We start from the raw sequence: 12,723 nt of genomic DNA on the forward strand, positions 1-12,723 counted from the left end.
TAGGAAATGCATAGATAAATATCAGCTCCGATCTTTCCCTATTACTACTGTGTTCATCATTCTCAACATGGCAAAAGCTTGGGTAGAAGCTATATAGGCTGATATTTGCTTTTCCAACTTGTAGCAGTCGGATGAAAATCGATAGCTATCGGGAAATCCACTAGTGCAAATAAGTACCTATGTTAGTAAATCAGCCCTGTAGGGAGTATTAGAAAAAAACAGCAGTAACAGGTTTGGAGATTAAAGGGGACCTGTCACCCGAAATAATTATTTTGAATCCTATTTAATCACATTAATGAAGCAATATAAACTTTAATTAAACTCTAAAAATTATTTGAATCTTGTTTCCTTCGGTATGAGAATTCATAATTATAGCAAGCAGGCAGGAGCCATTTTGTGAACACTGTTATTAAGACAAGCCTTGCATCATCTCAGAATCTTGTTTGTGCACCAGAATGGGGGACCTGATGTCCATCCCCATGCCCTGGCTACTCAATTAAATGGTAAAGAGAGAGGGGGAATGTGGGAAGTGCAATGACAACTAGTAAGTGCTGAATGTAAAGTGAAAGTAAATGCCTAAGGCATAGAGAAAGGGGCAGGCAATATTTGATTTACAGCTGAGATTTTTAAATGAGTTTACAACCGCTATGAAGCCTTTAAAAAAAAAAATAAGAATTTGGATTTCATGTTTAATTTGAAACTTTTTTAATTTTGGAATTTTGCCTTTTATTATACAGCTTTTTATGTCTGGGTGACAGAAACAGTAGAATAAATTTAGTGCAAGGTACACAGTGTAATTTAGTATTAAAAACTATACCATAAAAATCATAGAATTCCTGTAAGATCTATTAAGGCTGTCTGTGTCTTTACATAACAACTTCTGCTTTTTAAAACAAAATGATTATGCAAAAATATAATACAGATCAGTAACCACAAGCCTGTCAGAAGGAAAGCTGAATCAATACATACCTGTACAATATAAACTTCCTCTCGGCTGCTGTACCAAATTTCAAACTTTCTACTGTCTCCTTTTACATTTTCTGTGATTCCAACTGTATTCATCTATTGAAAGACACGTTATTGCTTATGGTATATTTGCATATAATACACATAACCACCATATTTTCAACAACTAAATTAAACATCAGTTTAGTGGATTAGACAGCATCACTGGAAATCGATTAAAATGTATAATAATGTTAGTATAGCGTAGTGGTGCTCTACGAGTCTGAAGGCCAGTTATGGTAAGATTTTGAGGGAATTCTAATTCTTGGAACTGTTACTAAATGGCTCACACAACAATTTTTTATATTTATAACTTTGTTATGATGTAAGGGGATAACTGACTAGATAATGGATTTTAAAGAAAAGTGAAAATCACTGGAATTATGTTGAAGGTTGGGGGAAGAGCTGACAGGTCAGTACGAGCATCATTAGATCCAGCTAAATGAACGACTTTAAAGGAAATAATAATCTGGGAAAAATCATGGCAATTTGAGTTGAGAAAACTGATTTGAGATACAAGAACGGATTCGCCACCCAGTTACTTTGCTCTGTTGCACTATTTTGATAACATGTATCAACAGTAAAATCCCATATGTGAGATTTATCACACCTCGATCATGGAAACAGTTCTAATTCAAATATTCGCCACCTAAAGCCTGCCGAGTTCATGTACAAGTCAATGGCAGAGGTCCGTTGAGCCATTTGGAGATGTTAATTGCCTTCCTGACATTCTTTTTCAGAAGAAAAACGGTTTGAATTTTTGGGTAGGGACCATTCAATCGAATATTAGACATTCCATTTTTTTCTTAAATAACCTCCCAGTCAAATTATGAGTATATTTGAATTTTTAACCTTTGATAAATGGGCCTCTAAATGTGACCAACCGGGGCAGTATTTTTTAGCAGACTGGCCCATGATTCAGCATTGTGTAAGCATTGCTCATTCTTACGCTGCTTTGTAAAGACAAACAGTGCAATTTGGTGCTTTATGCTTACTTTTAAAATATGCTTAAAACTGTAGGAGGGAGTTTTATCGTGTCCATCTCCATGCTCCTCTCTCTTCTTACAAAACACGAGGGCCCTTTCATACAGGAAGAGGTGTCTTTGCATTGGCTTGAAGCGGGCAAGCTCCTTCATTTTTGTGGGGCCTTTCTTATGTGTTATCCACACACTGAAGGAGCCCTGCATAAGTATTCTTCCCAGTTCATTTATATCAGCCTACAAATGACAAAAATGTATGTTGTTAATATTATACAATGCCCAAAATATCTTTGTAAAAACTTATAGTTCAGCATCCTACAGACACTCCAAATACCATTACAATGTAATGTGTGGAGTATGCACACGTGCAATACCCCGAAGTTTTCAGAGTTTTCGGGTAAAAATTAGTTTTCACATCTGAAAAAATTGTGAAAATCAGATAAAAAAAAATTGCAGTTTACCATTTCATATTCAGGCCCCTGGTGTCCCAAGCAATAGTAACAGGAACGGAATGCTCAAACTCCCACAAAATGACATCCAATCACTGGTGTCTGGTGCTGAACTGGGAGATCCACGCCTGCCACGGGATCATAAATATCTCAAGTCAGTTTTCCAGCAGCACACCAAGTCAGTTGTAGTGATGGCAAAAAGTGATTTATTTAGCCCAAAAACCACATATCAAACAGGCAATGTTTCGGGCCCACTTGACCCTTTATCAAGCCTGGTGTCCCAAGCAATAGTAACTTTTAAATCATCATTACAATGTACATTGCAAAATTCTTTCACTTGATTGTAACAAAGTATCTACCTTTTCTAGGGATGCTTGGTTCACAAAGTATGCATCAAAAGTGATTAATATCAGCAATACAGTTATGTCTACAGCATAAATCGGCACAGGAAATAACCTTTAGCAAACAGGATTGTCACCCAAATAAACCAATTATAGGTGGTACTTAAGCAACTTCAAGCCAGCAATTCTATTGTGCAGAATGGGTAACCTTTGATACAAGCACAACTATGAGCAGACCCATTAACCACCTAGGAAAGCTCTACAGAATATTGGTTTGGTATAACAAGAAGTAATACTTTTCTCCACATCCACCCACATCAAATGTTTTTCATTCACATTCCATTCTGGGGACAAAATTAGCTACAAAAACAAAAATATACTTAAACAAACATTGTTAACAGAAAGTAAATGTTTAGGGGGTTATTTATCAAAGTCCGAATTGATCTCAATATTTTCTGCTACAAACTCCGATCAAATCGGCTCGGGTTTTTGGGTTTATTTATTATTAAATATTCCCGAAAATTTGCTTTGCACGAAAAAATCAGATTTTCACGTTTTTTTCAGATTATTTTATCTGATTTTTTCGGATTTTTACCCGAAAACTCTGAAAACTTCGGGGTATTGCACAAAACTCAGCGCACATCAAAAAATCATTGGGACTTCTCCCATTGACTTATATGCAACCTCAACAGGTCTGAGATGCTGGATTTTCAGATTCTGACTTTTCCCTCCTCAGGGTTTAATAAATTTCCGAAATTTTTTTTTTTTTTTAAAAGTCCGATTTTATAAAACAAAAAATCACGAATTTTTCATGATTTTTGCATTCAGAGTTTAGTAAATAACGCCCTTAATGTAGTAGAAATTAATATAGAATTGATTAACATTGAATGTATATCTCTGGAATGATTCAGATTGACATTGTTAAAGAAACTCCAGTTACATCATTTGTATTGCCAGGGAGCAGCTTCTGTTTGGCTCACAATATAATTTACAGATAAATATATGGCAGCACTTACATTATAACCTGTTATCGCAATCTGATGCATGGAATCATTCACAGACTTTAATAGATCTAACATAGAATCCAGGGCTTCCTGTAGTTCCTCACCCCCATCGGCATTACTGCTATATTTTAGCAATTCCTGTTAAATTAAAAAAGAGTCAATAGAGTAGTAACATAACACTTAAAGGGATACTGTCATGGGAAAAAATTTTTTTTCAAAATGAATCAGTTAATAGTGCTGCTCCAGCAGAATTCTGCACTGAAATCCATTTCTCAAAAGAGCAAACAGATTTTTTTATATTCAAATTTGAAATCTGACATGGGGATAGACATATTGTCAATTTCCCAGCTGCCCCAGTCATGTGACTTGTGCTCTGATAAACTTCAATCACTCTTTACTGCTTTACTGCAAATTGGAGTGAAATCATCCCCCCCCAGCAGCCAAACAAAAGAACAATGGGAAGGTAACCAGATAACAGCTCCCTAACACAAGATAACAGCTGCCTGGTAGATCTAAGAACAACACTCAATAGTAAAAGCCCATGTCCCACTGAGACACATTCAGTTACATTGAGAAGGAAAAACAGCAGCCTGCCAGAAAGCATTTCTCTCCTATAGTGCAGGCACAAGTCATATGACTGGGGCAGCTGGGAAATTAACAAAATGTCTAGCCCCATGTCAGATTTTAAAATTGAATATAAAAAAATCTGTTTGCTCTTTGAGAAATGGATTTCTGTCACGATCGGCGCCTGGAGCAGGTCCAGGAGCTCCGGGCGGCGCGTCCTTCCCTGCCGGCGTCACTCCCAAAATGGCGGCGCCCATGGCCGCCACGTGGGTAGCGGCGCCGGCGCGATGACGTCAGCGCGTCGACGTCGACTCAAGGACGCCGATGAAGTCAGAATGGCGCCAAATTCAAATATAAAAGCCTTACCAAGACGCCAGAATGGCGCCCAAGTATAGGATTCGTTCCTGTGTGTTTCCTGGGTTTCCTGTCTGCTATTTTGAAGACTTATCCTGTTCCTGTTTTTTGCTGACCCCTTGCCTGGACTTTTGGACTTTGCTGATATTCTGCCTGCCCTTGAACCCTTGCCTGGACTTTGGTTATTCTCCTGATTTACCCCTTGTTGGACACCGCGACCTTGACTCCCTTGTGGGCTTCCTCCTTGATCTTGACAACCTCCCTGGTGGGACATTATACTTGGGCCATGGATCCCACTGAGGAAGCTCAGCCAGATTTCGGCAGGGCCTTTCGAGGTCTGCATACCCGCATGGAGGCGTACGAAGCTCGGCAAAATTACGTCGGACGCACGCTGGAGGCGATCTTGGAAAAGTTATCCATGCTCACGCCGACTACTCCAACGCCGACAACGCCCACGCTAGCTGCTGCCGATATGGCTACACAATCCTCCACTTCTGGTCCGCGAATTCCTGCACCGCCTCTCTACAGTGGCGACCCTCAAGCCTGTCGTGGTTTTGTGAACCAGTGCCAGATTCGGTTTCGCCCTGCAACCTGCGGAATTTAACTCTGAACGAGCAAAGGTTGGTTTCGTAATCACTCATCTGGCGGGGAAAGCGCTCGAGTGGGCATCTCCGCACTGGGAGGAGTCTCCCTTAATTGACGATTCCAAAGCCTTCCTTCATGAATTCCGGACGGTGTTCGATGCTCCTGGTGGGTGGCGACCGCTGCTTCTCGTCTGTTCCAGATCCGCCAAGGAAATCACAGTGTAGCGGAATATGCCATTGAATTCTGTACCCTCGCTGCAGAGACTTGCTGGAACAATGATGCCTATCATGCTGCCTTCTACAATGGTCTCTCTATCCGCCTCAAGGATGACCTGGTCTCCCGTGAATTACCCACGCAGGTTGAAGACCTCATTGCTTTGTCTGTCAAGGTGGACACTCGTCAGAGAGAACATCAAGCTGATAGGGACAGAGTCAAGAAATTTCAACCCATGTTGGCTCCTCGCTTTCAAAGACCTCTATTACCTCCTACCTCCCAGCAGCCTTCTGTTATTCCTCCGGAGGAACCTATGCAAGTCGGAAGAGCTCGTCTCTCTGAACAGAAGAAACTCCGGAGACGTACGGCTGGACTTTGTCTCTACTGTGGGGGTCAATCTCAATTTCTCCCTCCTCATCGTCTCTACGATTGTCCAGTTGATCTCCTGCCTGGAACCATGCCTCCTAGAGGTCGCACTTATCCTCTCTCCCCTGCAGAGACCTCTGCCATGAAAGAATATATTCAAGAAAATCTACAGCGGGGGTTTATTCGCCCTTCCACTTCTCCTGCAGGGGCTGGATTCTTCTTCGTGGAGAAGACGGATGGAGGCCTACATCCTTGTATTGACTAACGGGGTCTAAACAAAATCACCGTTAAGAACCGGTATCCCTTGCCTCTGATCGCAGAACTTTTCGACCAACTGAAGGGGGCTAAAATCTTCTCTAAGTTGGATCTCCGTGGGGCGTACAACCTTATCCGCATCCGGGCAGGTGACGAATGGAAGACTGCATTCAACACTCGTGATGGGCACTATGAGTACCTCGTAATGCCTTTTGGTCTCTGCAATGCCCCCGCTGTCTATCAGGAATTCGTGAACGTCATTTTCCGGGATCTCTTGGGAAAGTTTGTGGTCGTATACCTAGACGACATCCTGATTTTCTCCAAGGACCTTGCAAGCCATCGTTCCCAGGTGAAGGAAGTACTCTCTCGTTTGAGGAAGAACTCTCTCTTTGCCAAGCTGGAGAAATGTGTATTTGAAGTGTCCAAGATTCCTTTTCTGGGCTATATCATCTCCCCAGAGGGTTTCGAGATGGATCCCGTTAAAGTGTCCGCAATCCAAGAGTGGCCCCTTCCGCTGAGCACCAAGGCGATCCAGAGATTCATTGGTTTTGCCAATTACTACCGGCAATTCATTAAGGGGTTCTCTTCTTGTATAGCTCCTATCCTGGCCCTCATCCGAAAAGGGGGTAAACCCAGTTCCTGGCCTCCATCTGCTATTGAAGCCTTTCAATCCCTGAAGGATGCCTTCACTTCCGCTTCGGTTCTCCGCCATCCTGATCCGGGGTTACCTTTCTTCATTGAGGTGGATGCTTCTGAAGTTGGAGCTGGAGCTATCTTGTCCCAAAGGCATCCCTCTGATGGAAAGCTGCACCCATGTGCATATTTCTCTAAGAAGTTCTCTCCTGCTGAACATAACTATGATGTAGGAAATCGAGAACTCCTGGCTGTCAAGTTCGCCTTAGAAGAGTGGCGTCACCTCCTTGAAGGTTCCTTGATTCCAGTCACGATCTTCACCGATCATAAGAATCTCGAATTCATTCAATCTCTCAAGAGGCTGAACCCCAGGCAGGCAAGGTGGGCTCTCTTCTTTTCCCGATTTAACTTTATCTTGACTTATCGCCCTGGCTCCAAGAATCGGAAGGCCGATGCTCTGTTGCGAAGTTTCTCTCCGGTGGATCGTTCTCCTGAAAGACAAGAGCCAATTATTCCTCCTGTCAAGATCATCGCTTCATTGTACCCTCAGTTTGCTGATCAAATCCTGGCTGTTCAATCTTCTGCCCCTCCTGATACCCCCATCGGAATGGCTTTTGTACCTCCTGAGCTTCGTCTGCCTATCCTGCAACAGACTCATAGTTCCAAACAAGCGGGACATCCTGGTCCTGTTAAAACTCTTGAACTTTTACGGTGTCTAGTCTGGTGGCCGACAATCCGTAAAGATGTCAAAGACTTTGTTTCTGCCTGTACTGTTTGTGCCACTTCCAAGTCCAGCCATTCTCGCCCCAGTGGGTTACTACAGCCGTTGCCTGTTCCCTCTCGTCCTTGGACGCATTTGGCAATGGACTTCATTGTTGAACTTCCTCCCTCCAGTGGGAACACCGTGATCTGGGTTGTCATTGACCGCTTCAGCAAGATGGCCCACTTCATCCCTCTACGGAAGCTTCCATCTGCAGTGGAGTTGTCACAGTTGTTCATCCAGTTCATTTTTCGCCTGCATGGCTTCCCGGCCGAGATCGTTTCTGACAGAGGGTCCCAATTCACGGCAAAGTTCTGGCGTTCCCTGTGCAAAGATCTGGGTATTAATCTTCAGTTCTCCTCAGCTTATCATCCCCAGACTAATGGAGCGGCTGAGCGAGTGAACCAAGCCTTGGAACAGTTCTTGAGGAACCACGTTTCCCTTTGTCAAGATGATTGGTCTGATATCCTCCCGTGGGCGGAATTTGCTCATAACAATGCCTGCCACACTTCCACTGGAAGGTCCCCATTTATGTCGGCGTATGGTCAACATCCTCAAGCCTTCCCACAAGACTTTGTGTTGTCTGATGTTCCGGCCGCTGATGACCATGCAGCCCACATGTCTGCTATTTGGGCTGCAACCAAGTCAAACCTGGAGAAGAGTGCTCTGGTTCATAAGACGTTTGCAGATCGTAGACGTAGACCCTCTCCTCCCTACAAGGTCGTGATAAAGTCTGGTTGTCTTCCAGGAACATTCGGTTGAAGGTACCATCTCCTAAGTTGGGTCAGAGGTTCGTAGGTCCGTTCTCCATCTCGGAGGTGATCAACCCTGTGGCTGTCAGACTTCAGCTTCCCCCTGAGATGCGAATTCCCAACGTGTTTCATGTCTCCTTGGTGAAACCCGCTACCTCCAACCGCTTTTCCGTTGTCCAGCCTCCCCCTCCTACCATCTCTGTGGATGGTCAACAAGAATATGAGGTGGAGAAGATCCTTGACTCCAGAATCTCCAGGGGCTCTCTTCAGTACCTCATTAAGTGGAAAGGCTTTGGCCCTGAAGAATGCTCCTGGGAAGGACGCTCTGATGTCCATGCTCCTCGTCTGGTGAGGGAGTTCCACTCCAAATTTCCCCAGAAGCCAGGTCCTGGTGGTCCGAAGGCCCCCCGTGAGGGGGGGGGTACTGTCACGATCGCCGCCCGGAGCAGGTCCAGGAGCTCCGGGCGGCGCGTCCTTCCCTGCCGGCGTCGCTCCCAAAATGGTGGCGCCCATGGCCGCCACGTGGGTAGCGGCGCCGGTGCGATGACGTCAGCGCGTCGACGTCGATGCAAGGACGCCGATGACGTCAGAATGGCGCCAAATTCAAACATAAAAGCCTTACCAAGACGCCAGAATGGCGCCCAAGTATAGGATTCATTCCTGTGTGTTTCCTGGGTTTCCTGTCTGCTATTTTGAAGACTTATCCTGTTCCTGTTTGTTGCTGACCCCTTGCCTGGACTTTTGGACTTTGCTGATATTCTGCCTGCCCTTGAACCCTTGCCTGGACTTTGGTTATTCTCCTGATTTACCCCTTGTTGGACACCGCGACCTTGACTCCCTTGTGGGCTTCCTCCTTGATCTTGACAACCTCCCTGGTGGGAGCATCCCGGCTCCCTGACAGATTTCAGTGCAGAATTTTGCTGGAGCGGCACTATTAACTGATTCATTTTGAAAAAAAATTTTTTTCCCATGACAGTATCCCTTTAAATCTTTCTGTATCACTTATTCTCCCTCATTGCTACTGTTTGGGGATATCAATGTATGTACAGTATATGTATATATGTATGTATAAATTCTTTTGCTGTCTTCATCTTTTGTTTCTTTTGACACATGCAGTATTGGGGCATATTGTAGGTGCTAGTAACCATCACACAGTACAAGTTACAAAATGAAAGCAGAGATGCAATTGGTTGCTGTGAGCAGCCACACCGGTGAAATATAAGACTTATCTTAGCACATCAACCCAATTTTCTTTAACCAAAGGGGCAACAGATGTGATATGACGTCATTCAAGTCACAACCAGATGAACAGGGCCATGGCACTTTTTCATTGCAGGTAAAATTCACTAGATTAGCCACAATAGTGCAAGCTAGAATGCTATATTTATTCTGCAGAATGCTTTACCATACCTGAGTAAACAGCTCTAGACACTGTCTCTGTTTGTTTAGGATTGAAGCTGCCATATAAGCTTGGTGTGACATCCCTTCCTGAGTCTCTACCTGCTCACTTACAGCTCTGAGCTCAGATTACAACAGGGATAGGAGGAGGGAGGGGGAGAGGAGTAAACTGAGCATGCTCAAGCCCTGCCCTGGAGGTTTCAGCTGAAAACAGGAAGTCTGATAGAGAAGCCCATGTGTACACAATAGAAGGAAAGAAATGTGGTGTTTCTTTTGACAGAGGACTCAGAGCAGCATTACTCTGAGGGTTTACTGGTGTATTTATATAGGCCTTTCTGATAAAGCTTATTTAATTTTAGTCTTTCCTTCTCCTTTAACAATCGCACTTGTTCAATACCGCACCTATGTTTTTTAAATCAGCTCCTTTAAGTAATTTCATAGTAATTAAAAATACTCTTTAACTATAAAAGCATAAGCATTCTACGATAGAAAGCATGCATGTGCTAAAGGATAAAGTAGCTCTTAAGTATCCCTAGGTATCTGTCTTTAATTTTAAGACAAGATTAACACAGTATAGTTAATGCTTCCTAGACATTCCACCCTGCCGCACTTCTCAATCTGCGCTTCTTCTTCCGTGTGACTTATAAGGCAGAGAAGTACTGCAACTTCTTTTTATCAGCTCTGTTTAATCAAACTCAAAGCCAACTATTCAATATTCCTATCTGGATTAGAATGCTTTCTTCTCACTCAATATATTTGCAGGTGTATTATAAGTTATAATTAATATCCCTTAAACTACATTACTTTGGAGCACAATCCTCAAATTTACCTTGATTAATAGCTGGTATTTGGTCAAACGCTGAACTGGTTTTAGAAGATAAGAATCTAGCGCAAGTTTATGGTCCAACTTTGTTTGACATTCCTGAAATAAAAAAAAAATATACGGCTTAAACAAAAGCATAACTTTAGGGCTTTTATTAGCAAGATGCAGGCCCAGATTTGTGAGAATCCGTAAAAGCCAGTGCCTAGGGTGGCAAGCTGTTGCCTAGGACACATCCAGACAAATACACTTTTTGCTAGTATTATTGTGTTAGAAAAGGGTTAGGGACTGGATAGTAGATTCAAAACACTGTCAAATCTCTTTCCCAGTTCCCAGTGTGGCTCCTTTGTTTACAAAACTAGCAGTGCCAGCAGGGGGCAGGTATGAGTGGCTGGAGGAGGGACTGGGGATCCCTCCTTTATTAAAATAATGAGAACATTTTAGGATTTAAGTAAATAAACCCCTAAATGTGAATTTTTGCCTCAATTCCTCAGGTGTATTTTCACAACACATCTCATGTTTACTAAAAATCGCATGCGCACTTTTTCAAGAGAAACGTAATGAATTTTCTTCTGGAGGTAATTCTATGTGAAAATTTGGCAGTATATTTTCCCCATACAATTCAAGTGGGAAAAATTCTCTAGAGAATTTTCACCATGAAGAAATGACTTATATCGAAATTAGCATGAAGGGGGGGGGGTGATGTAGGAGAAGGCCTACTTTTGGTTGTACAAGGTTGTTTGTAGAGCACAGGTCTTTGGTCTTTTGAGGTTGTAGTCTCTTTTGTGGTTAAATATTAAGTCAATATCGGCTCAACACAAGGTTATGAAAATATTGTCATAATAAAAAGTCTAGAGATATCTAGGACAACACACAAATACGTACCTTCAAATTAAACCCTAGCTGCCAACCCCTTTCACATTTACTGCTTTTGTGTACACATTTTTGCAATTATTGGCTTAGAGGCTAAGAAAATCCCTGCTTATGGCTTCAGTGGACAGAGTTTTATCAGCAGAAGTGTGTTTGGTTTAGAGGGTGTGAGCAGGTCTGTAATTGATTTACTGTATATGGGAAAACAATGATATTATGTTTAGATGGTTGAGCCGTGATGTTGTATTGACAGTGGGAAGTAGGGCTTTGGGTGAAGGGTTAAAGGAATTGTTCAGTGTAAAAAAAAACTGTGTAAATAGATAGGCTGTGCTGAATACAAAATGTTTCTAATATAGTTAGTTAGCCAAAAATGTAATGTATAAAGGCTGGAGTGAACAGATGTCTAATATAAGAGTCAGAACACTACTTCCTGCGTTGCAGCTCTCTTGGTTTCCACAGATTGGTTATCAGGCAGTAACCAATCAGTGACTTGAGGGGGGGCACATGGGTCATAACTGTTTGATTTTGGATCAATTACAAACTCACTGAACAGTTATGTCCCATGTGGCCCCCCTTCAAGTTGCTGACTAACTCAGAGTTAGAGAGCTGATAAGCAGGAAGTTGTGTTCTGTTTTGTTCGGCAACCAGTCACTCGAACCTTTATAGATTACATTATTACCTAACTAACTATATTAGAAACATTATCATTACTTAAAAACACTTTTTTGGTATCACTGTTTACTGTTACTTTAAGTGAAACATTCGTAAATGTCCCCAAATTTGTTTTACTACTGTGCAATAAAATCTGACTAATAATTGCTGAACTACTGAGGAAGGGAACTGACTCGGTTGTTTTTATGAATAAATGAAATCATCAGCATAAATGATAAGAATGGATTGTAAGCTCTTGAATGCCAGATCATCACTTTCATTGCATTATATGGTTTGTCATTGCTGATTGTATCCCTTGAATGAACAGTAAATGACTGGCACTTAATAACTAAGTCTTAAGCACAATAACAGAAAAATCATCATGTAATTCTATGGGACGAGCGAAAGCTATTAAGATATTGTACAGCATATGACTTAGAATACAGATGATTCTAAGAAACATGTAGCGATTGCATCTAAAAATTATCAATATCAGACATACCTGAAAAAATGCACTGTCAGAAAACTGTCTCCAGAGGGAATCTGATCGTGGCTTATTCTGACAGTACTTCTCATACATCTGAAAATCCTCCCTCTGTAAAGAAAGGTATAAGATAAAACCCCAAGTCTTATACTTATGTAGCAAATATTTGTCAGGCTGAAGAACATTCCCACTGTTAGAACAGATATATTTGTTCAACCACAAACATGAACAGTTTGTTC

The 12,723-nt window shown here is 42.2% G+C and overlaps 1 protein-coding gene across 3 annotated transcripts in view; it reads right to left on the bottom strand.

The window, feature by feature from the left end:
- mcf2.S (MCF.2 cell line derived transforming sequence S homeolog) overlaps nt 1–12,723 on the bottom strand; it is a 78,565-nt gene that overhangs the window by 10,135 nt on the left and 55,707 nt on the right. For all 3 annotated transcript variants that reach the window (XR_005963897.1, XM_041575151.1, XM_041575152.1), the window contains 5 exons: nt 12,503–12,595; nt 10,489–10,581; nt 3,792–3,917; nt 2,001–2,222; nt 970–1,062 (listed from right to left, as the gene is read on the bottom strand). Coding sequence is in view for 2 of the 3 variants with exons in the window: in XM_041575151.1 (XP_041431085.1) it covers nt 970–1,062; nt 2,001–2,222; nt 3,792–3,917; nt 10,489–10,581; nt 12,503–12,595 (627 nt within the window). In the remaining variant the exon portion in view is untranslated. The remainder of the gene's footprint in view (nt 1–969; nt 1,063–2,000; nt 2,223–3,791; nt 3,918–10,488; nt 10,582–12,502; nt 12,596–12,723) is intronic.

This window comes from Xenopus laevis, chromosome 8S (assembly GCF_017654675.1).
Source record: "Xenopus laevis strain J_2021 chromosome 8S, Xenopus_laevis_v10.1, whole genome shotgun sequence".
Classification (NCBI taxonomy): Eukaryota; Metazoa; Chordata; class Amphibia; order Anura; family Pipidae; genus Xenopus; species Xenopus laevis.